Below are 25,857 nucleotides of genomic sequence, written 5' to 3'. Positions count from 1 at the left end.
TGGAGAAAAAATGGCACTGGTGAGTGCTGAGGGAGAAGCCCCACCCCCTCGGCGGCGGGCTTCTGTCCCGCTCAATTTTTTCAATACATGGCGGGGGCTCTTTTTATACATGTACAGTGCCCAGCTGTACATGTATATATACATCTGTGCCATAAGAGAGGTTTATATTGCAGCCCAGGGCGCCCCCCCCCCCCCCCCTTACAGTGACCGGAGTGTGTGAGGTGAAGGGGAGCAATGGCGCACAGCTGCAGTGCTGTGCGTTACCTCAGTGAAAAACCAAGTGTCTTCTGCCGCCTCAGATGGGTCTTTTCCTCACATACTCACCCGGCTTCTTTCTTCCGGCTCTGCGAGGAGAACGGCGGCGCGGCTCTGGGACGGACGGCGAGGGTGAGACCTGCGTACCGATCCCTCTGGAGCTAATGGTGTCCAGTAGCCTAAGAAACAGAGCCCTGAACTCAGAGAAGTGGGTCCTGTTTCTCTCTCCTCAGTCCCTCGATGCAGGGAGTCTGTTGCCAGCAGGCTCCCTGAAAATAAAAAACCTAACAAAAATGCTTTCTTACAGGAAACTCAGGAGAGCTCCTGAAATGCACCCAGTCTCCACTGGGCACAGTATCAAACTGAGGTCTGGAGGAGGGGCATAGAGGGAGGAGCCAGTGCACACCCAGAGTCAAAGTCTTTCTTAAAGTGCCCATGTCTCCTGCGGAGCCCGTCTATCCCCATGGTCCTCACGGAGTCCCAGCATCCTCTAGGACAGGGGTGGCCAACCAGCCAGTGACAAAGAGCCCAAAAACCTTGTTAGGTACGTCAAAGAGCCGACATCGAGCCAATGGCGCGCATGCAAAAATGGAATGTGTCCTTGTGCCTGCTAGACCACACCCCTGGTATAAAATACATCGAAAAAGCAAGAACGACATAAAATACATTTTTTTAAAGCCAGATCCATTGAAAAAGCCACTTTCAAAAAAAAATTGATAAAGCCAGATTCACATAATAAACTTCAGCTCCCCCATGTGTCACTCTAGCCAACACCCTCCTGTCACTCCAGCCAGCTCCCCCATGTGTCACTCCTGCTAGCACCCTCCTATGTCACTCCAGCCAGCTCCCTCATGTCACTCCTGCTAGCTCTCCCATGTGTCTCTCCAGCCAACACCCTCCTGTCACTTCAGCCAGCTCTTTCATGTGTCACTACTGCCAAGACCCTGCTGTGTCACTCCAGCCAGCTCCCCCATGTGTCACTCCAGCCAACACTCTCCTGTCACTCCAGCCAGCTCTTCCATGTGTCACTCCTGCTAGCACCCTCCTATGTCACTCCAGCCAGCTCCCCCATGTGTTACTACTGCCAAGTCCCTGCTGTGTCACTCCAGCCAGCTCCCCCATGTGTCACTCCTGCTACCACCCTCCTATATCACTCCAGCCAGCTCTCCCATGTGTCACTGCTTCCAGCACCCTCCCGCGTCACTCCTGCCAGGACCCTCCTATGTCACTCCAGCCAGCTCTCCTATGTGTCACTACTTCCAGCACCCTCCTATATCACTCCAGCCAGCTCCCCCATGTGTCACTCCTGCTACCACCCTCCTACAGTATGTCACTCTAGCCAGCTCCCCCATGTGTCACTCCTGCTACCACCCTCCTACCGTATGTCACTCTAGCCAGCTCCCCCATGTGTCACTCCTGCTACCACCCTCCTACAGTATGTCACTCTAGCCAGCTCCCCCATGTGTCACTCCTGCTACCACCCTCCTACAGTATGTCACTCTAGCCAGCTCTCCCATGTGTCACTCCTGCTACCACCCTCCTACAGTATGTCACTCTAGCCAGCTCCCCCATGTGTCACTCCTGCTACCACCCTCCTACAGTATCACTCTAGCCAGCTCCCCCATGTGTCACTCCTGCTACCACCCTCCTACAGTATGTCACTCTAGCCAGCTCTCCCATGTGTCACTCCTGCTACCACCCTCCTACAGTATGTCACTCTAGCCAGCTCCCCCATGTGTCACTCCTGCTACCACCCTCCTACAGTATGTCACTCTAGCCAGCTCCCCCATGTGTCACTCCTGCTACCACCCTCCTACTGTATGTCACTCTAGCCAGCTCCCCCATGTGTCACTCCTGCTACCACCCTCCTACAGTATGTCACTCTAGCCAACTCTCCCATGTGTCACTCCTGCTACCACCCTCCTATGTCACTCCAGCCATATCTCCCATGTGTCACTACTTCCAGCACCCTCCCACGTCACTCCTGCCAGGACCCTCCTTTGTCTCTCCAGCCAGCTCTGCCATGTGTCACTCTAGTCCACCCTCATGTATCACTACAGCCCCCCCCCCACCCCCACATCAACTCATGCCATTGCAGCAGTCCCTAATGTGTCCTCTGTTTGCTTGTGGGTGTCTCACCTCTAGTATCTGACTCCTTCAGTTTTCAGTCCCTATAGTGCTGTTGCGTGTCTGGCTGGAGTGCAGCGGTTTCTGTATCTGTTGTGGTCACATTATTTAGAGTGTTGGGAGCCACATTTGAATAAAGAAAGAGCCACATGTGGCTCAAGAGCCACAGGTTGGCCACCGCTGCTCTAGGACGTTAGAGAAATTAAGTTTAACTTGGAAAACAGTTTTTCTCCTAGCCTTAGCTTCGGCAAGGCGTGTTTCAGAATTGGGTGCGTTGTCATGCAAGCCACCGTAATCTGGTGTTTCATGAGAACGGAGCGGAACTTCGGACGAATCCCGCTTTTCTACCAAAGGTAGTATCCTCTTTTCCTATAAATCAACCAATCGTAGTTCCTGATTCTCAGAAGGTTCAGTAACTCCAGCTTCTTTGGATGTAGTTTGTGCATTTCGAATTTATGTAGCTCGAACATCTACAGTACGTAAAACAAATACATTGTTTGTTCTCTATTATGCAGTCAAGGTAGGTTGGCCAGCTTCCAAACAGACCTTGGCTAGATGGATTAAGATGACCGTTTGTCAAGCTTATTTTCATGCTAGCCTACAACCGCCTGCATCTATTTCAGCACATTCCACGCGTTCTGTGGAACCATCATGGGCAGCAGGTCGTGGAGTTTCCACGACGCAACTTTGCCGTGCAGCTACATGGTCATCGGTGCACACGTTTGTGCTTTTACAAATTTCATAATTCTATGGCATCAGCATCTAACTTTGGCTCCTGTTTGGCCCAGCAAAAAACACAGACATCTTTGTAGTATGGAGGGGAAGAAGGGTTACACATTTCAGTATTTAATTGCGCCTATCCCTGCTATCGCACCGTCCATATACCAAGAGTACTCCAGTGACCCCTATGGATTCAAAGAAAAGGATTGACCTGGTAAGTACCAAAATCCTCTATTTTACTATGTGTTACTTTATGTAAAATTAGTGTAGGCATTGCTATAGCTTATGCATATTGGCTGAGATAGTGGGCTAAGGAATGAAAGAAGAAATGAGGAGTCTGCTTATAAAAGCTTATATTCTAAAACGAAGGGAGGAGAAGGGCGGTATCCAATTAGCCACGGTAAATTACTACAGCTAACTGACTCGCCTTTTGCTATCCAATTACCCCTAATGCAGACGCTGATTGGGGATTTTGTGCGAATCCCTGATAAGTAACTATCTTTTCCTCAGCAAGTGCTTCAAAACCTGCAGCTTTTTTTGTGAATAGGGGTAATTTACCTCACAGAAAACGGGCTATAATTGGATACCCCAATAATGACCATCAACGCTTTTATGGCGATAAAAGTCAGGTTTTTTTTCTTCTTCACAAAAAGGGGATTTCTTATATTGGCCAACAATACTGGTACCTTGCTGATCTTTATGGCACATGGTGCACCTGGGAAACCAGGTAGACAAGTCTTAAAGGCAGAGATCTCACTGAAAGGTCCACGTCCACAAGCATTTATTCCAGCAACTCGAAACTTATAGGCAGTCCCAGGCTGCAGTTCTTGTTTTTTCAACTGGCTATAATCTGGGAGGACACCAGAGTCATCCTGAAAATACAAAAAAAAAAAAAAAACAAAAAAAAAAAAAAGTATCAATATCAAACTAAAAAATAAAAAATTAGCAAATCTCCAAATTCTAATAATGACATCAAATTTGTGGCTTTCATTAGCAACTTTCAGAGTTTAGCTCCTGTTTTACACCATTTTCTGAAAGATATTCGGTATAACATCACTTTTCAAAGGCCTTCGCAGATATCGCTCGTGTCTTATAAATAGATATGGTCTATACACACGAATACGTTTTATGATTAGCATGCATAACCTATTGTACTTTACATTTGAGCCTACCAATAACTTCACTTAGTCCGACAAGAATTCACGCAAAATGTGTTCAAGGGTTTAACGCCCCCAGTACCAGCTTGTGTAATGAGTACAATCTACCCAATGTACTTCTATTACACCACTGACCACCACAATAACTTTACTTACATCAGTGCTGGAGTCATCAGCAGGCAAGTAGTAATGTGTCACCATCATATTCGTGGTCTTTATTACACCAACATCAAACCACTGATTCTCTTTTTTTAACTGCGCTTTAGGCTGCTGTGGGGGTAAATCCTGTTTCTGTAAAAGAGAGTATAGTATGAAAACCATGATCATGATGCAGACGCGTATAAATCTTCATACGGACGTTCACAACTTCACAATAGAACTTACAGCCTCAATGCCATTTGCTACTTCAGTAAGAGCTGCTGCCGCCTGCAGTTTTGCAGGGCTGGCAATCACTACAGGTTGTGGTGCTGTGAAGGCATTCGTTGGAGCCAAACCTGGCAAAAGAAAAACAAGGAATTACTTCTTGTCAAGTCCAAACCGCAAAAACAGACCTACACAAATAGAACAGGCTTTCTGCATTAACTAAATGAATATCTTGTTGACACTCACTCTCTGTGGGAGTAGAAGGTATAAGTGCAACTGCACTGGTCACTGCATTAGTTAGCTCATTGAGCCCATTACTTTCGCTGGCAGGATCGTTGAGGCTGTCCGCTGGTGCCAAGGCCTCCGTAGGCAATTGGTGCAACTGTTGCAGCTGCTGTAGTTGCTGTAACTGCTGTTGATGCAATTGCTGCTGCTGTTGTAATTGCTGCTGCTGAAGCTGTTGTAACTGTTGCTGATGCTGGGCTTCTTGCAACTGTTGCTGCTGATGAACCAGAGCTGCCAGCTCCTGCTGAGTTAGGACAATTGGAATGGTGGTGGTGGGCCCTTCAGACGTCAGATGACGCAGCTCGGCGTGAGCCACGTCAGAGGTGTCCATTGGCTCTCCAGCTGCTGCTTGGAAACCCATAGGGACAAAACACAAAAACGAGTTGCAGAAGATGGACTTACGAACGCATGTCCTCTTAAATATACAATAAAAGAATGGTCTTTTTCAAACCCATCCATTATACAAATACCCTTTGGGACTTACCCATCACCGCCTGCTGCGCAGCCTGCAGAACTGCTTGAATGGCCAATGCCTGGGCCTCTTCAGTAGCAGCAGCCTGGGCGGCAGCTTCGGCTGCAGCAGTTACTGCTAGCTCCTCCGGCGTTAACCCTGTGACCATGAGTGTGGTTGTCTGTCCCTCTGCCATTAGCTCCTGAGGAAGAGAAAGCTGTTCAACCCCCTGTTGCTCCGCAGCTGCAGCCTCCTGGGCATGCTCTGCTTCCATTGCAGCTTGCAGCTCTGCTTCATTATGTTCCGGAACACCAGTGTCCATAGCCTGTGCTTCTGGTTCTCCCTGGGCCTCCTCGGGAGGCTGGAGAATGTCAGAGGAGAGCTGAGCTTCAGTTTGTTCAGTGCAAGGGACCGCATTTGCAGGTTGCACAGTATCTTCAGAGGAGGGGTCAGTCATGGATGAAATATTCTGGAATGGGAAAAAAGAAAAAAAATATGAACTATAAGCTGCTGCAAATTCTAGACTGAATGAAAGCCATTCCATAAAGGAAAAAAAAGAAAAAAAAAAAAAAAAAAAAAAAAAAAAAAAAAGAGGTCGTTGTTCATACATTACAGTAGATAGGCAATACTGTAAACTCACCGGAACAGATGGGCCAGGGGCTTGTGTGGACTGTGTCACAGTTGTCACTGCTCTGGAAACGATGGGCTGGACAGTTGATTGCACTGGAGAAGAGGCGGCTGTTACTGCCACAATGGTAACTGGGGATGTTGCAGCTACGGTGTTGGAGTTGGTACTTGAGGCAGATTCCTCAGTGGGAACAGTTTCCTGCTCTCCTTGGCCATTAGCGGCTGGTGGTTGATCTACAAATGGATCATAAAATCAATCAAGTATTGCTAATGCTCTATTTCATAGACTGGAATACAAGAGAGGTCTCAGGAATTAGTTCCAATACTACAAGATTTCATCAGGAAGAGCTCCAGGAGGAGGAGAAATCTGGTTACTGCTAATGGAGGATTAATGATAGGGTGACCACGGCTATGAAGCCTAAACAAACAAACTACATGAACCCTTTCAGGTTCTTCGTGGTAACAGCAGTAGTACTCGCTACTAGAGATAAAACGGCCTAGGGAAAATCAGTCCAAAGATGGTAAGATACCTCCTTGACCAACTTTACCTCACATGAGCAAGCCTGCCAAATCTGACAGACACACTGAACTTACAGGAAGTGCATTTCTGAGGGACAACGGTGTTTCAAGATGGAGTCTTAATGAACAGTAATAAATGGCATGGAATAAGACATTTCTGGCTTCCAGAGATAAAAGCTAGGCAAGTCAAATATCTTCACTATCAAACTACAGGTCTCTCCTTTTAGTCTTTCTACAGCGCATATAGTTTTAACAATGATTGCTGTCCTGAGAGGGAATCACAGTCTGTCTGGATGACCAATTAATCAGAGTAGGATCCTCTACTCTACCTCAGACCCAACTGGTTTTTCTGGTGGATACCACTGTCCTTCCCTTAGTTTTTACTCCGACTGGCATGTTTCCTAAGGTTCTAAGGAAGTCGGTGCTTGAGTCTCTCAGACATTGCAATTTGGACCACTGAAGAACCCACCATCAGTTTAGAAAACATTTGAGGAAAATATTTGTCCCTTGTAGCTCAATCATACCATAAATTGGTTCTTTCACCCTTTAAAACATCCTGAGCCGGAAATAGGGATTTTTTGTTACTTAACCGTGCAATCTCTCGGATTCCATCTGACGAACGCTGCGCACTTACTGATTGGTTAGAGCATAGGTTCTCAAACTCGGTCCTCAGGACCCCACACAGTGCATGTTTTGTAAGTAACCCAGCAGGTTCACAGGTATGTTAATTACTCACTGATACATTGTAAAAGGTCCACAGGTGGAGCTAATTATTTCACTTGAGATTCTGTGAGGAGACCTGCAAAAACATGCACTGTGCGGGGTCCTGAGGAGAGTTTGAGAACCTATGGGTTAGAGTATGTGGGGAGTTTAGCACAGAACCTATAGAAACTCCTCCCCCCTCCAACCCCTCCCATCTCTAGCCTGACCAAGAATTACCTCAGTTAGCGTTTAGCAAAGCCGGAAGAGGCAGAACAGAACACAACCAATAAACCAGACAAAAATACGGAAGGGATCGCAGCTTCCCCCAGATGGAATCAGAGAAAGATTTTATGGTAATTAACAAATATACCTATTTCTCTTTCATCCATCTGGGGGACACTACGCACTTACTGACTGTGTTTCCCAAAGCAAGCTAAATAGAGAAGGGAGAAACAGACGGCATAGCTGTCTGTAAAATTTGACACCCAACAGAGGCAGTTTCCAAACCAAAAGTATGAAAACTGTAAAACTTGGTGAAAGTATGCATGGACGACCAAGTCGCTGCTCTACACAGCTGCTCAACCGAATCACCTCCGCGAACAGCAGAGGAGGCCTCAACAGCCCTAGTCGAATGAGCCCTCAGAGTCAGGAACAAGCAATGCAGAAAATACATAGGCCTGCCGAATAGCAGAGGTCACCCAATGCGCTACTGTGTTTTTAGAGGCCGGCCAGCCACGTTTGGGTGCAATCAATCGAAACAAACAAGTTATCTGTACGGCGAATAGACACTATACGTGACAAATAAGTGTGTAAGGCCCTAACAACAACATCTAACAACGCCAAATGACCATCCTTTCCACAAGACTCTGAAACAAACGCTGGAAGCACTATGTCTTGAGTCATATGGAACGTAGACAACCTTTGGCAAGAAGGAAGGCTTCGTACGCAAGACCACTCAATCCTCATGAAAAACCAACACAGGTGGTCTGCAAGAAAAGCACCGCTAACTCAAACATGTCTGGCTGAAGCAATGGTCAAAAGTAAAAACACACCTTCAGAGTAAGAAGCCGCAATTCAACAGTTCCCAGTGGCTCAAACGGAGGCTTCTAGAGAGCCAGAACAACCAAATTGCCTTAAGGGAATGTCTGGACCTCCGGAATGAGAGACAATCTTTTCTGAAAAAATACAGACAAGGCAGAGCCTTACCCTTTAAGGGTAAAAAGAGGAAGTCCTTTAGTCAGACCTTCCTGAAGGAAATACAACAGGTGAGGTAAGCAAAAGAGGTCCGGCGACAACCCACACCTTTCACACCAAGCAATGTATACACGCCACTCTGTGATAAATTTGATAAGTGACTTGTTTCCTAGCCTGAAGCATAGTTCTTCTCACCACTGGTCGAGATAAACCTTTAGCTCTTAGAATGCTGGATTCAAGAACCATGACGTCAAAGCCAGATGATTTAAAATCATGGTGGCGACAAATTCCCTGTAGAAGATTGGGTCGCAGAGGTAGACGGAACAGTTCCTTGGTCACCATGGTGCCGAGGAGAGTACCACCGACGAGGCCAGTCCAGAGACACTAGAATGACCAGGAGACGCTCTCTCCGGATGCGTTGAAGTAGGCGTGGTATTAAGGTGATTGGCGGAAACAAATCCCAGTTGAAAATGCATTGAGCCGTCAAGGCATCGATCAACTCTGCCTGAGGTTCTTAAGTCCGGGAGCCATACCAAGGTAGCTTTCGGTTGAGACGAGATGCCATGAGATCGATGTCTGACTTCTTGATGAAGCTCCCATTCTCCCGGATGGACCGTGTGACGGCTTAACATATCTGTTTCCCAGTTTTACACCCCTGGAATGTGAACTGCGGAGATGGTCGGAATCCAACGTTCCACCCACTGGAGAATATGGGAGACTTCCTTCATGGCTCCCCAGCTGCGCGTACTGCTTTGTTTGTTTATGGAAGCCACCGCTGTGGCGTTGTCTGATTAAATGCGTACCGGATGACCCCAGACGCTGGTTTGAATCTGAAGCAGAGCATACCGAATTGCTCTCAACTCGGAGATGTTAATTGGTAACTTCGATTCTTGACTGTACCAGGGTCCCTGGAATTGCTGAGACTGAAACACCGCCCCCCAACCAGTATGGCTGGCGTCTGTGGTGACTATCCTCCAAGACCGAACAGTGAACGGCATTCCTATGGTCAGATTGGGACGGTGAAGCCACCAAAGGAGAGACTGTCAAGTCTGAACCAATAGCAGACACAATTGCAAGTCCAGATGTGGTCCCGTTTGATTCCAGCAGCCAAGAATTTCAGCTTCAAGGGGCCCGAGCATGGAATCTGGCATATGGCACCGCCTCGAACGTCGCTACCAACTTGCCCAACACTTGCATATAGCTGAGAACGGAGACCCTCGGCAACTGTAACAGGGAGTTGACTCTGGATTGTAGATCTGAGGTAGAAAAAGCTTCTGACTTCTCGTGTCGAACAGGAGCCCTAGAAACACTATCTTCTGAGGGGGAAGCATTGAAGAAGATTTTTGGAAATTCACTATCCACCCGAATAACTGTAGGGTGGCTGTTGTGAGCTGCAATTGTAGGTGAAGTGTCCGTGATTGAGCCTTCAGCAACAAATCATCCAGGTAAGGAGTAATGTTGACTCCCTGACACCTGAGAACTGCCACTACATGGGCCATGATTTTTGTAAATACCAGAGTAGCTGTGGATAGGACGAATGGAAGAGCTTGAAAATGAAAATGCCAAGGGCCGATTGCGAATCTCAAGAGATGTTGATGACCTGTCCAAATGGGAACATGGAGGTATGCGTCTTTTATGTGTATAGATGCCAAATATTTCTCCGGTTCCATGGCGGCGATGACTTAATGAATCGATTCCATTTTGAATTTCTGTACAAAGATATGAATTCAGGCACTTTAGATTTAAGATGGGTCAAAATGAACCGCCTGTTTTTTTTTGCGAGAAAGAGACTAGAGTAAAAGCCCTGACCCTGTTGTAGTTTGGGAACTGTAAGAATTACTCCATTGCGTAAAAGCACAGAAGTTGCCTGAATCAGTGCTTGTCGTCTGAGGGGATCGCAATGGAGAGGAGTGATGAAAAAGCAGTTTAGGACAGGATCCTCAAGATCCAAAATATAGCCTCGGGTTATGACCCTCATCACCCACCGATCTGGTTTCGACAAAAGACCACACTTCCTCGAACTGTAGTAACCGAGCCCAACCACCAATGATCCCTCCGGAGACTTCTCAGCATCACGCGGTAGGCTTGTCAGCAGGCTTGACTGCCGGTCTACGTGGTGCCTCGGATCCTCTACCTCGGAACGCAACTCTATGTGGAAATCTTGAAAAGGCTCGAAAGGACCGGAAACTTCCCCTGCCTTGAGTACGAAAGGACTGAAAAACTTAGTTGGTTTTGGCTTTTGAGGAGCAACTGGAAGAAACGGGCTTGCCATCTATGGTATTAGAGATAATCTTTGTAAGTTCCGGACCAAAGAGAAATTCTTCCTCAAAGGGGAACGGCTGTTAACGTCTGTTTGGAATCGGAGTCAGCACTCCAAACACGAAGCCAGAGTGAACGTCTTGCTGTAACCGCTACAGCAGATACACGTGACTGTAGCGATGCCAAGTCCAACAAAGCTTCACCAACATAAGCGAGAGCCTCAGAAATTTGTTCTGCTAGTTGAACAGCCTCTGATGGATCATCAGATTGCATACCAGATACAACCCGTGCTAACCAGTCGTCCACAGCCTTAAGGACCCAAGCTCCAGCGAGGATTGGACGAAGAGAAATACCCAATAAGGCGAACACGGATTTAAGAATCGCCTCTATCTTCCTATCCGTGGAATACTTCAGTGTCTCCGATTGTACTGAAGGGATAACCGTAGCCTTCGCCAAATGAGTAATAGGAGCATCCACCTTCGGGGCTGAATCCCAGAACTGTGTGTCTTCCTCTGCAAATGGATACAGAAATCTTAATTTTTTTTAGGAGCGTGAATCCAGTTTAAGCCAAGGCTCTTTTAAAATATCCGCAAAATGAGTATAGGAAGGGAAAACAGCTACTTGTCTTTTCTGCTGTTTGAAAAAGGCTGTTGAAGTCTCCGCTGCTGCCGTATCTTGAAGATTGAGAGTCTGACGTATGGCTTCTATCAATCTGACACCTGAGCTAGTAGACAACTCCTCTTCTTCCCAAACGGAGGTATCCTTCCACTCAGGATCTAATTCTCCTTCCTCCAAAGGGGGGACTACAGAATCTAACTCCTCTCCTGGGAAAGTGATAGCGGGTAGTGACTGCTGTCATTTAGAAACCGTTGAGCCTGAAGCAGTAATTATCTTGTTCAAAGACTATCCTATGTCAGAAAGACATTTGCCCATATTTCTTGCCCCACGGTGGCTCCTCAGCAGACTGTCCTGAATCAGTACCCGATTGGGACTGACGCAAGTCGGCAATAGCGTCAGCCATATTCCTGGCCCCCTGAGGAATTGACTGATACGCAGAACCCCCCCTGCTACTCCGCAACAGGTGTTCCAGAACACGCCTTGCAGAGGGGACCTGGGTCCGTGCTACCTTTAGAAAAGTTTGGAGCTGCACTGTGAACAAGCAAAATAAACAGAGCCTGCTTCCCCTTTAGCAGATTTGTCTGGCTTATTAGCCATATTGTCTGTTAAAATCTCACAACTGTCCTAATATGGAACACTGAACAGTAAAAAGGGGTTAAATAAAATCTAAAGTCGGTACAATCCCCTTACACAATGTCTAAAAACAGATACAAACCCCATCTGTAATAACAGGATGAGCATAATACCAGAGAACCCACTAGCTTCACAAATGATTGTAACAGTACTTGCTGCCAGCTGATCCCCGTCTGTACCGAACAGGGTGAGAAGCGGATGTCCCCTTAACGTACGTGTACGCGCGCGTGCGTGAGTCTATCAGTACTAGTGCAGCATCCCCCGCAGTGCTTCTGCTGCGTGGAGAAAATGGTGCTCGTAGTTCAAGCCTACCCCCACAGACTGAGGTGGGCGGCACAGTAACCATCACCTGAGCGGGAAGCACAAGGCGGGCAGAGCTTCTTTCCCCTTCTGTGTAACTGCCGCAGCTGGCCGTTCTCCTTCAGTAAGGGGACCTAAGCTTCTACAGTGAAGGCGCGGTGCCAGACCGAATCGGAAGCAGCGTCCAGGGCCAATATCCCCTTCAGCATCTGGACGGTCATTGAAATGTCTCGCTGCCCAACCAACCTATACGGCAGCGGACAGCGGCACCAGCGCATGCCCACACCAGTGGTCACTGACAGACCGCAGCACACAACACCTCACAGCACGCGCCCCAACTCACGGTCCTCCGCTTACATTACAGCACACAAAATAGTGAATAAGAGGGGAATAACAGCCCAACACTGCCTAGGCAGGTTGTGGCTGTAGGAAATTACCAGTTTACGGAGCCTTGTCCTACCAGACGGCTGCCTCCTCGGATCACCTTTCCGGATAGAAGAAAGCCCCAGTGACCTCAGTATGGTGGCTTCCCCAGAGGCTGTATCGAGTGGGAAATCTGCTCTATCTAGCCCCACTCTAAATATACTTGTCAAAAAAAGTAAATCAAATTAATAAAAACGTAACTAAAAACTATAGCAAAGGAAACACTGCCTGCACTCTCCAGGTACAAAACTAAAACGGAGGTAATAGTTGGTCAGGCTTGAGATGGGAGGGGTTAGTGGGGGGAGGAGTTAGTTTCTATAGGTTTTGTGCAAACTCCCTTCCCACACACTAACACTCCCGTCCCACAGATGGATGAAAGACATGAATGAATGAACTGCAGAAATTAATCTGCTTTACTTGGAAGAGGTCTTCCTAATGGCTATAGTTTCTGTTATGAGTGTTTATCAGCTGGGGGCACTTGTGTGTAAGCTTGAGTTAAATCCAACTGTGTTCCCTTCCCTTTACAGTGAAGTTGTTATGTACAATACATTCTGCCCAAACAACCTTCAAGATGCAAAAAATAAGAATTTACTTACCGATAATTCTATTTCTCGGAGTCCGTAGTGGATGCTGGGGTTCCTGAAAGGACCATGGGGAATAGCGGCTCCGCAGGAGACAGGGCACAAAAGTAAAGCTTTCCGATCAGGTGGTGTGCACTGGCTCCTCCCCCTATGACCCTCCTCCAAGCCAGTTAGGTACTGTGCCCGGACGAGCGTACACAATAAGGGAGGAATTTTGAATCCCGGGTAAGACTCATACCAGCCACACCAATCACACCGTACAACTTGTGATCTAAACCCAGTTAACAGTATGATAACAGCGGAGCCTCTGAAAAGATGGCTCACAACAATAATAACCCGATTTTTGTAACTATGTACAAGTATTGCAGATAATCCGCACTTGGGATGGGCGCCCAGCATCCACTACGGACTCCGAGAAATAGAATTATCGGTAAGTAAATTCTTATTTTCTCTATCGTCCTAGTGGATGCTGGGGTTCCTGAAAGGACCATGGGGATTATACCAAAGCTCCCAAACGGGCGGGAGAGTGCGGATGACTCTGCAGCACCGAATGAGAGAACTCCAGGTCCTCCTTAGCCAGGGTATCAAATTTGTAGAATTTAGCAAACGTGTTTGCCCCTGACCAAGTAGCTGCTCGGCAAAGTTGTAAAGCCGAGACCCCTCGGGCAGCCGCCCAAGATGAGCCCACCTTCCTTGTGGAATGGGCATTTACATATTTTGGCTGTGGCAGGCCTGCCACAGAATGTGCAAGCTGAATTGTATTACACATCCAACTAGCAATAGTCTGCTTAGAAGCAAGAGCACCCAGTTTGTTGGGTGCATACAGGATAACAGCAAGTCAGTTTTCCTGACTCCAGCCGTCCTGGAACATATTTTCAGGGCCCTGACAACATCTAGCAACTTGGAGTCCTCCAAGTCCCTAGTAGGTGCAAGGCACCACAATAAGCTGGTTCAGGTGAAACACTGACACCACCTTAGGGAGAGAACTGGGGACGAGTCCGCAGCTCTGCCCTGTCCGAATGGACAAACAGATATGGGCTTTTTTGAGAAAAAACCACCAATTTGACACTCGCCTGGTCCAGGCCAGGTCCAAGAGCATGGTCACTTTTCATGTGAGATGATTCAAATCCACAGATTTGACTGGTTTTAAACCAATGTGATTTGAGGAATCCCAGAACTACGTTGAGATCCCACAGTGCCACTGGAGGCACAAAAGGGGGTTGTATATGCAATACTCCCTTGACAAACTTCTGGACTTCAGGAACTGAAGCCAATTCTTTCTGGAAGAAAATCGACAGGGCCGAAATTTGAACCTTAATGGACCCCAATTTGAGGCCCATAGACACTCTTGTTTGCAGGAAATGCAGGAAACGACCGAGTTGAAATTTCTTTGTGGGGCCTTCCTGGCCTCACACCACGCAACATATTTTCGCCACATGTGGTGATAATGTTGTGCGGTCACCTCCTTTCTGGCTTTGACCAGGGTAGGAATGACCTCTTCCGGAATGCCTTTTTCCCTTAGGATCCGGCTTTCCACCGCCATGCCGACAACGCAGCTGCGGTAAATCTTGGAACAGACATGGTACTTGCTGAAGCAAGTCCCTTCTTAGCGGCAGAGGCCATAAGACCTCTGTAAGCATCTCTTGAAGTTCCGGGTACCAAGTCCTTCTTGGCCAATCCGGAGCCATGAGTATAGTTCTTACTCCTCTACGTCTTATAATTCTCAGCACCTTAGGTATGAGAAGCAGAGGAGGGAACACATACACCGACTGGTACACCCACGGTGTTACCAGAACGTCCACAGCTATTGCCTGAGGGCCTCTTGACCTGGCGCAATACCTGTCCCGTTTTTTTTTTTTTGTTTTTTTTTCCAGACGGGACGCCATCATGTCCACCTTTGGTATTTCCCAACGGTTTACAATCATGTGGAAAAAACTTCCCGATGAAGTTTCCACTCTCCCGGGTGGAGGCCGTGCCTGCTGAGGAAGTCTGCTTCCCAGTTTCCATTCCCGGGATGAAACACTGCTGACAGTGCTATCACATGATTTTCCGCCCAGCGAAAAGTCCTTGCAGTTTTTGCCATTGCCCTCCTGCTTCTTGTGTCGCCCTGTCTGTTTACGTGGGCGACTGCCGTGATGTTTTTCCCACTGGATCAATACCGGCTGACCTTGAAGCAGAGGTCTTGCTAAGCTTAGAGCATTATAAATTTACCCTTAGCTCCAGTATATTTATGTGGAGAAAAGTCTCCAGACTTGATCACACTCCCTGGAAATTTTTTCCTTGTGTGACTGCTCCCCAGCCTCTCGGGCTGGGCTCCGTGGTCACCAGCATCCAATCCTGAATGCCGAATCTGCGGCCCTCTAGAAGATGAGCACTCTATAATCACCACAGGAGAGACACCCTTGTCCTTGGATATAGGGTTATCCGCTGATGCATCTGAAGATGCGATCCGGCCCATTTGTCCAGCAGATCCCACTGAAAAGTTCTTGCGTGAAATCTGCCGAATGGAATTGCTTCGTAGGAAGCCACCATTTTTACCAGGACCCTTGTGCAATGATGCACTGTTTTTAGGAGGTTCCTGACTAGCTCGGATAACTCCCTGGCTTTCTCTTCCGGGAGAAACACCTTTTTCTGGACTGTGTCCAGAATCATCCCTAGGCACAGCAGACGTGTCGTCGGGATCAGCTGCGATTTTGGAATATTTAGAATCCACCCGTGCTGTTGTAGCAGTATCCTAGATAGTGCTACTCCGACCTCCAACTGTTCCCTGGACTATGCCCCTATCAGGAGATCGTCCAAGTAAGGGATAATTAAGACGCCTTTTCTTCGAAGAAGAATCATCATTTCGGCCATTACCTTGGTAAAGACCCGGGGTGCCGTGGACAATCCAAACGGCAGCGTCTGAAACTGATAGTGACAGTTCTGCACCACGAACCTGAGGTACCCTTAGTGAGAAGGGCAAATTTGGGACATAGAGGTAATCATCCCTGATGTCCCGGGACACTATATAGTCCCCTTCTTCCTGGTTCGTTATCACTGCTCTGAGTGACTCCATCTTGATTTGAACCTTTGTAAGTGTTCAAAATTTTTTTTAGAATAAGTCTCACCTAGCCTTCTGGCTTCAGTACCACAATATAGTGTGGAATAATACCCCTTTTCTTGTAGTAGGAGGGGTAATTTAATTTTCACCTGCTGGGAATACAGCTTGTGAATTTTTTCCCATACTGCCTCCTTGTCGGAGGGAGACCTTGGTAAAGCAGACTTCAGGAGCCTGCGAAGGGGAAACGTCTCGACATTCCAATCTGTACCCCTGGGATACTACTTGTAGGATCCAGGGGTCCTGTACGGTCTCAGCGCCATGCTGAGAACTTGTCAGAAGCGGTGGAACGCTTCTGTTCCTGGGAATGGGCTGCCTGCTGCAGTCTTCTTCCCTTTCCTCTATCCCTGGGCAGATATGATCTTATAGGGACGAAAGGACTGAGGCTGAAAAGACGGTGTCTTTTTCTGCAGAGATGTGACTTAGGGTAAAACCGGTGGATTTTCCAGCAGTTGCCGTGGCCACCAGGTCCGATGGACCGACCCCAAATAACTCCTCTTCCTTTATACGGCAATACACCTTTGTGCCGTTTGGAATCTGCATCACCTGACCACTGTCGTGTCCATAACATCTTCAGGCAGTTATGGACATCGCATTTACTCTTGATGCCAGAGTGCACATATCCCTCTGTGCATCTCGCATATATAGAAATGCATCCTTTAAATGCTCTATAGTCAATAAAATACTGTCCCTGTCAAGGGTATCAATATATTTAGTCAGGGAATCCGACCAAGCCACCCCAGCTCTGCACATCCAGGCTGAGGCGATCGCTGGTCGCAGTATAACACCAGTATGTGTGTATATACTTTTTATGATATTTTCCAGCCTCCTGTCAGCTGGTCCTTGAGGACGGCCCTATCTATAGACGGTACCGCCACTTTTTGATAAGCGTGTGAGCGCCTTATCCACCCTAAGGGGTGTTTCCCAACGCGCCCTAACTTCTGGCGGGAAAGGGTATACCTCCCATAATTTTCTATCGGGGGGAACCCACGCATCATCACACACTTTATTTAATTTATCTGATTCAGGAAAAACTATGGTAGTTTTTTCACATCCCACATAATACCCTCTTTTGTGGTACTTGTAGTATCAGAAATATGTAACACCTCCTTCATTGCCTTTAACGTGTGGCCCTAATAAGGAATACGTTTGTTTATTCACCGTCGACACTGGATTCAGTGTCCCTGTCTGTGTCTGTGTCGACCGACTAAAGTCAACGGGCGTTTTAAAACCCCTGACGGTGTTTTTGAGACGTCTGGACCGGTACTAATTGTTTGTCGGCCGTCTCATGTCGTCAACCGACCTTGCAGCGTGTTGACATTATCACGTAATTCCCTAAATAAGCCATCCATTCCGGTGTCGACTCCCTAGAGAGTGACATCACCATTACAGGCAATTGCTCCGCCTCCTCACCAACATCGTCCTCCTACATGTCGACACACACGTACCGACACAGCACACACACAGGGAATGCTCTGATAGAGGACAGGACCCACTAGCCCTTTGGAGAGACAGAGGGAGAGTTTGCCAGCACACACCAAAAACGCTATAATTATATAGGGACAACCTTATATAAGTGTTTTCCCTTATAGCATCTTAATATATATAAGCATATCGCCAAATTAGTGCCCCCCCTCTCTGTTTTAACCCTGTTTCTGTAGTGCAGTGCAGGGGAGAGCCTGGGAGCCTTCCCTCCAGCCTTTCTGTGAGGGAAAATGGCGCTGTGTGCTGAGGAGATAGGCCCCGCCCCTTTTTCGGCGGCCTCGTCTCCCGCTCTTAACGGATTCTGGCAGGGGTTAAATATCTCCATATAGCCTCCGGAGGCTATATGTGAGGTATTTTTAGCCAAAATAGGTATTCATTTGCCTCCCAGGGCGCCCCCCTCCCAGCGCCCTGCACCCTCAGTGACTGCCGTGTGAAGTGTGCTGAGAGGAAAATGGCGCACAGCTGCAGTGCTGTGCGCTACCTTTAGAAGACTGTGGAGTCTTCTGCCGCCGATTCTGGACCTCTTCTTACTTCAGCATCTGCAAGGGGGCCGGCGGCAAGGCTCCGGTGACCATCCAGGCTGTACCTGTGATCGTCCCTCTGGAGCTGATGTCCAGTAGCCAAGAAGCCAATCCATCCTGCACGCAGGTGAGTTCACTTCTTCTCCCCTAAGTCCCTCGTTGCAGTGATCCTGTTGCCAGCAGGACTCACTGTAAAATAAAAAACCTAAGCTAAACTTTTCTAAGCAGCTCTTTAGGAGAGCCACCTAGATTGCACCCTTCTCGGCCGGGCACAAAAATCTAACTGGCTTGGAGGAGGGTCATAGGGGGAGGAGCCAGTGCACACCACCTGATCGGAAAGCTTTACTTTTGTGCCCTGTCTCCTGCGGAGCCGCTATTCCCCATGGTCCTTTCAGGAACCCCAGCATCCACTAGGACGATAGAGAAAAATCTGAACTTGTAAGAATGTTGTTAAAGTATTAACAGATCTCCTAAAGCCCCACAGTGTGCTGACCAATAGGCACACACCATCCTGGTAAAATGTGCTCACACTTTCGGAACAGGTTTCCCTACTGCAATATAGGCCTGTGCCACCTAGCAACAGTGTGCTTAGCCACATGCTAATGTCTCTTCCAATAATTCACCTTCCAAAGGTCCAATGTCCCACCCATGCAAGACAACGGAGCCGTGGCAATTCAACAAGAAGGGATCCCACCTATTCAGGAGACTGACCATGATCTAAAGTTGGAATGACTATTCTTTAAAGTAGAACCTGAACGGTATATCCTGAAAGTTTAGCATTTGCTTCACAGCCCGAAAATAAGTAAACCTCATCACCTTGTGGAATTCTCATGTCTCAATCCTTCTACACTTCTCGTCCCTCATGAGATGAGCACCAAGTCCATTTCTCCCCCTTTCCCCCAACAATTAAGAGGCAGATTCAAAATGACTCAGGCTAAAGCAGGATACATCCATGCACAGACTGCACATGGTTTTGTACCTACAGAGCCATCACTGATGCCACCCCATCCACATTGGTCTTGCCTTAATCTGACAAGACAGACAGCTACAGTACACTGATGAGCGAAAGTGATAACCTGTAATAGCAATAGCCTGGGTCACTACCCCATTCCGAAGAACTAGCCCACACACCAACACTTCCCTGCAGCTGACAATATAGAAGAGGATAGAAGTAGGAGTTCGAAGAGGAATGTCTGCCAAGGACAAGATGGTTCTAGCGGTCTCAGGTGTTACACCTCCCACCAATGACCCCCCCACTGTCAGACTGTGCCAAGTGAGTGACTTCACAGCATGCACCTGACCAACCCCAAGTACCCACGAGATCTGCACTTCTGTTCAGGCCCCCCATACAGGGACACGTCACAACTACACACTCTTCAGGGGTATGGGTCGTTGAGTTGACACAATTTAGGTTAACAGTCATTAGGTCGACCACTATTGGTCAACAGGTCTAGTGACCCCGTCGACTTAATGCATATCGACCAATAGTAGTCGACCTAATGACTGCCGACCTAATGACCGTATCCTCTCCTCTGATTCCAGTGCCGTGACATCAGATGGCACGGCAGTAGCATTGGGTCCCTTGTTACCATATGGGACCAGCTCCCACCTGCTTCCTTAAAGTTTCTCATAGCTAGTGGCAATAAAAAGCAACAGAAAGATGCGAGGGTACATTTCGTGTACCATGTTCTGGCCTTGCTCCTCCCCCTGCTGAGGTCACAGGTCCTTTACCCAACTTGGTTTTAGTCATAACCATAGCTGAATTCCATGCAAGGGAAGAGAGAGAGGCAGGACATCCAATATACCATGCAAATATTTTGAAGCACCAAATTGCACGAGGCTCTAGATTCTCAGGGTTGTTCAACACCAGATAGAGAGACATCATGGAATGCAATGAATACACTTTCGCCGAAAATGTAACAACTTTATGCATATTTAAAAGCCAACCAATCAACATATGGGTTGAGCATTGTATTAAAGAGTTTAAATTTAGCAAATTTCAAATGTTTAATAATTAAATAATGACGGGAAAGGGGGAAATTACACAAGACAGGAACCTCACCTTGATTAGTCCCCATGGTGGCTGTAACTATTGTGGCTGTATGGGTAGTTCCTGTTTCATGTGTTTCACAAGGTGGGTTGGAGCAAACCTGCTGAGCAGGAGGTGCGTTGGGTCCAATGTTAGATGTTGATGTGGTCGCAGTATTGGTGGTGTTCGTTTCATGGGTTTCACAAGGTGGGTTGGAGCAAACCTGCTGTGCAGGAACAGGTGGTGCATTGGGTCCAATGTTAGATGTTGATGTGGTTGCAGTATTGGTGGTGTTCGTTTCATGGGTTTCACAAGGCGGGTTGGAGCAGATCTGCTGTGCGGGAGGTACACTGGGTCCTATGTTGGATGTAGATGTGCTTGCAGTATTGGTGGTGTTCGTATCGTGGGTTTCACAAGGTGGGTTGGAGCACACACGTTGCTCTAAAGTGTTTGGTTCAGTTTCTGTAGGCGTTGTGGTGGTTCCCGTACAGGTTGCCTGATCAGTTTCACCAGAAGACTGCTGTGTATTTTCACCTTGTTCTGCGACAACACTGGACCTTGCTGTAGTTGGGGTGTTGGTTGTACTGGTCTCATGAGTCTCACATGGTGGGTTAGAACAAACTGCATCTGAATCTGCAGATACAGTCATTGTGGTACGTGTGGAGCTTGCCTGATGAGTCTCACATGAGTCACCAGTGGTCCGTTGGTTGTTTTCAGATGTTCCAGAGTTGATGTTGGACTTTGCTGTGGTTGCAGTTTGAGTAGTGCCAGTCATCATCGTTTCAGACGAATGGTTAGAGGATACTGACTGGCCTAGCTCTGTGATGGATTTGTCAGCTTCTTTGCTAGCAACTTTGCCATGTTCCACCTCCAGAAGGCCAGATGTGCCTGAATTAAAATCTGTATATACAGACATGGTAGTTTTCGTAGAACTGGTTTGATGAGTCTCACACGGTGGGTTGTTTGGTGTTCTCTGTATGTTCTCTGAAAGCCCTGTGCCGATATTGGATCTTGCGGTGGTTGGTGTGTGAGTTGTGCCAGTTTCATGAGTTTCATTTGGTGGATTAGAGCACATCTGGAGAACATTACCAGGCTGCTCTGTTGTCAGATTAGATGTGGCCACAGTAGCTGTGTTTGTTGTATGCGTCTCGTGTGTTTCACATGGTGGGTTGGAGCAAACTTGCTGTAAATCTTCTGCCTGTCCGCTAGTAATGTTAGCAGCCACAGTCATGACCGTATGGGTGGACGTGGTCTGTAAAGTCTCACATGGTGGATTATTTGGCGGCGTCTGCAAGTTTTCATTGCCAAAATTTGATCTGGCGGTTGTTGCAGTTGGTGTTGTGCCAGTATCATGCGTCTCACACGGTGGATTAGAACACACTCTAAGCACCGTTTCAGTCTGCCCGTTGCCAATATTTGCCATTGCCGTAGTTGATGTCTGTGTAGTTCCTGTATCGTGGGTCTCGCAGGGAGGATTTGAACATACTCTTACAACAGTCCCCGGCTGACCGCTGCCGATACTGGCCATTGCGGTGGTTGAAGTTTGTGTTGTTCCAGTTTCGTGAGTTTCACATGGGGGATTGGAACAGACTCTAACAATGCTTCCGTTAGCCTGGCCCATTGTTACATAGGTTCCAGGCTCCTGACCTTCACATACAAACTGCAGTGTGCCACCAGGTTGCTGAACTATACTGCTGAGATTCACAAGGGTGGTAGTCGCAGTATTTGTGGTTCCTGTTTCATGGGTCTCACAAGGAGGATTGGAACATACGAGGGTGACTGTGCCAGGCTGCTGATCTCCTTGACCAGAGTCCGCTATAGTTACAGTTGCTGTGGGCTGATCCGTAGTTGGCGAAGCCAAAATAGAAACAGGAAGGTCATGGACAGGCTGGGCTTCAACTCCACTAGGAGTGGTGATTAACGTCACTTGGGTTGGCTGAGATATTGGCTGAAAAAGGGGGCGGAAAAAAAAAATGGGTCAAACCAATTACACTACAACACCAATAGGAAAACAAAAAGTTACACAGAAGTATAATGCAAACAAATTTTAACGTAAAGCTGCTCCTACTGAATAAGACTACAATTTTACTAGTGCTGTGTAAAGCATCATTTAAATAAAAGACCAAAAAACAAAACAAAAAAAAAAAAAAGGTGTGCTTGTCACCTGCATAGTAATTGTAGGTGTACTCAGTCCAGAGGCTGCAGTAAGTGAGGTCTGAGCTGCAGACATAGTGATGGCTCCAGGATTAATCACCTGGCTTGATAATGTGGCGATGGTTCCCAAGGTATTTATTGGAGTTGCAAGTGAAGCAGTGTTGTGTACCCCACCACCTGCCAGACTCGTAGACATTGTTCCAGTTACTGTACCAAGAGTTGTCATCCCTAAACACAAGGCAAACACAGGTATGTCACAAAACATCAATATATTAAATGCCACAATACATTAACCCTGGTTAAAGTACACCCCTCTCTGAATCTACAACCACACATGCCTAGCCATTTTATAAATACTTTTAGAAAAGAAAAAAAAAAAAACTTGCCAAAATCATTTTTGTTAGTAAAAAAAAATAAAAAAATAATTTTAATAAATAAAAGTCCAGACTCAGATCAAACTTAAGACCACTTGAAGCTGAAATAAGGTTTGGTTGTAACAGCACTAACGTTATGGAAGAGGAGCAAAAAAATAAAAAAAAATAAGATTTTACTCACCGGTAAATCTATTTCTCGTAGTCCATAGTGGATGCTGGGACTCCGTAAGGACCATGGGGAATAGCGGCTCCGCAGGAGACTGGGCACAACTAAGAAAGCTTTAGGACTACCTGGTGTGCACTGGCTCCTCCCACTATGACCCTCCTCCAGACCTCAGTTAGGATACTGTGCCCGGAAGAGCTGACACAATAAGGAAGGATTTTGAATCCCGGGTAAGACTCATACCAGCCACACCAATCACACCGTATAACTCGTGATATTATACCCAGTTAACAGTATGAACATAACAGAGCCTCTCAACAGATGGCTCAACAATAACCCTTTAGTTAACAATAACTATATACAAGTATTGCAGACAGTCCGCACTTGGTACGGGCGCCCAGCATCCACTACGGACTACGAGAAATAGATTTACCGGTGAGTAAAATCTTATTTTCTCTGACGTCCTAAGTGGATGCTGGGACTCCGTAAGGACCATGGGGATTATACCAAAGCTCCCAAACGGGCGGGAGAGTGCGGATGACTCTGCAGCACCGAATGAGAGAACTCAAGGTCCTCCTCAGCCAGGGTATCAAATTTGTAGAATTTTGCAAACGTGTTTGCCCCTGACCAAGTAGCAGCTCGGCAACGTTGTAAAGCCGAGACCCCTCGGGCAGCCGCCCAAGAAGAGCCCACTTTCCTCGTGGAATGGGCTTTTACAGATTTAGGCTGCGGCAGGCCAGCCGCAGAATGCGCAAGCTGAATTGTACTACAAATCCAGCGAGCAATTGTCTGCTTCGAAGCAGGAGCACCCAGCTTGTTGGGTGCATACAGGATAAATAGCGAGTCAGTCTTCCTGACTCCAGCCGTCCTGGAAACATCAATTTTCAAGGCCCTGACTACGTCCAGTAACTTGGAGTCCTCCAAGTCCCTAGTAGCCGCAGGCACAACAATAGGTTGGTTCAAGTGAAAAGCCGATACCACCTTAGGGAGAAACTGGGGACGAGTCCTCAATTCTGCCCTATCCATATGGAAAATCAAATAGGGGCTTTTACATGACAAAGCCGCCAATTATGACACTCGCCAAGGCCAAAAGCATGACCACTTTCCACGTGAGATATTTTAAATCCACGGTTTTAAGTGGCTCAAACCAATGTGACTTTAGGAAACCTAACACCACGTTGAGGTCCCACGGTGCCACTGGAGGCACAAAAGGAGGCTGAATATGCAGCACTCCCTTAACAAATGTCTGAACTTCAAGCAGTGAAGCCAGTTCTTTTTGGAAGAAAATCGACAGGGCCGAAATCTGGACCTTAATGGAACCCAGTTTTAGGCCCATAGTCACCCCTGACTGTAGGAAGTGCAGAAATCGACCCAGCTGAAATTCCTCCGTTGGGGCCTTCCTGGCCTCACACCACGCAACATATTTTCACCATATGCGGTGATAATGTTGTACGGTTACATCTTTTCTAGCTTTAATGAGCGTAGGAATGACTTCCTCCGGAATACCCTTTTCTTTTAGGATCCGGTGTTCAACCGCCATGCCGTCAAACGCAGCCGCGGTAAGTCTTGGAACAGACAGGGCCCCTGCAGCAGCAGGTCCTGTCTGAGCGGCAGAGGCCATGGGTCCTCCGAGATCAATTCTTGAAGTTCCGGGTACCAAGCTCTTCTTGGCCAATCCGGAACAATGAGTATAGTTCTTACTCCTCTTTTCCTTATTATCCTCAGTACCTTGGGTATGAGAGGAAGAGGGGGGAACACATAAACCGACCGGTGCACCCACGGTGTCACTAGAGCGTCCACAGCTATCGCCTGAGGGTCCCTTGACCTGGAGCAATATTTTTCTAGCTTTTTGTTTAGGCGGGACGCCATCATGTCCACCTGTGGCCTTTCCCAACGGTTTACAATCAGTTGGAAGACTTCTGGATGAAGTCCCCACTCTCCCGGGTGGAGGTCGTGCCTGCTGAGGAAGTCTGCTTTCCAGTTGTCCACTCCCGGAATGAACACTGCTGACAGTGCTAACACGTGACTTTCCGCCCATCGGAGAATCCTTGTGGCTTCTGCCATCGCCGTCCTGCTTCTTGCGCCGCCCTGTCGGTTTACATGGGCGACTGCCGTGATGTTGTCTGACTGGATCAGAACCGGCTGGTTTTGAAGCAGGGGTTTTGCCTGACTTAGGGCATTGTAAATGGCCCTCAGTTCCAGAACATTTATGTGTAGGGAAGTCTCCTGACTTGACCAAAGTCCTTGGAAGTTTCTTCCATGTGTGACTGCCCCCCAGCCTCGAAGGCTGGCATCCGTGGTCACCAGGACCTAGTCCTGTATGCCGAATCCGCGGCCCTCTTGAAGATGAGCACTTTGCAGCCACCACAGCAGAGATACCCTGGTCCTTGGAGACAGGGTGATCAACCGATGCATCTGAAGATGCGATCCGGACCACTTGTCCAACAGGTCCCACTGAAAAGTTCTGGCATGGAACCTGCCGAATGGAATTGCTTCGTAGGAAGCTACCATCTTTCCCAGGACTCTCGTGCAGTGATGCACCGACATCTGTTTATGGTTTCAGGAGGCCACTGACTAGAGATGACAGCTCCTTGGCTTTCTCCTCTGGGAGAAACACTTTTTTTCTGGACTGTGTCCAGAATCATCCCCAGGAACAGTAGACGTGTCGCAGGAACCAGCTGTGACTTTGGAATATTTAGAATCCAACCGTGCTGGTGTAGCACCTCCTGAGATAGTGCTACGCCGACCAACAACTGCTCCCTGGACCTCGCCTTTATCAGGAGATCGTCCTAGTATGGGATAATTAAAACTCCCTTTTTT

General features: G+C 47.6%; 1 protein-coding gene across 6 annotated transcripts in view; it reads right to left on the bottom strand.

Annotated features, from left to right (window-relative positions):
* The window catches only part of HCFC1 (host cell factor C1), a 94,508-nt gene that overhangs the window by 28,048 nt on the left and 40,603 nt on the right, over positions 1 to 25,857 (bottom strand). For 3 of the 6 annotated variants that reach the window (XM_063936394.1, XM_063936392.1, XM_063936390.1), the window contains exons 16-23: positions 22,511 to 22,728; positions 20,380 to 22,294; positions 5,999 to 6,219; positions 5,392 to 5,827; positions 4,869 to 5,255; positions 4,644 to 4,753; positions 4,416 to 4,550; positions 3,789 to 3,974 (exon numbers count right to left, since the gene is read on the bottom strand). In XM_063936394.1, coding sequence (XP_063792464.1) covers positions 3,789 to 3,974; positions 4,416 to 4,550; positions 4,644 to 4,753; positions 4,869 to 5,255; positions 5,392 to 5,827; positions 5,999 to 6,219; positions 20,380 to 22,294; positions 22,511 to 22,728 — 3,608 coding nt within the window. The remainder of the gene's footprint in view (positions 1 to 3,788; positions 3,975 to 4,415; positions 4,551 to 4,643; positions 4,754 to 4,868; positions 5,256 to 5,391; positions 5,828 to 5,998; positions 6,220 to 20,379; positions 22,295 to 22,510; positions 22,729 to 25,857) is intronic. The other 3 variants (XM_063936395.1, XM_063936391.1, XM_063936393.1) reach the window with 2 other exon arrangements.

This window comes from Pseudophryne corroboree, chromosome 8 (genome assembly GCF_028390025.1).
Source record: "Pseudophryne corroboree isolate aPseCor3 chromosome 8, aPseCor3.hap2, whole genome shotgun sequence".
NCBI lineage: Eukaryota > Metazoa > Chordata > Amphibia > Anura > Myobatrachidae > Pseudophryne > Pseudophryne corroboree.
The sequence above is the reverse complement of the archived record's forward strand: the minus strand, read 5'-3'. Positions and strand labels throughout refer to the sequence as shown.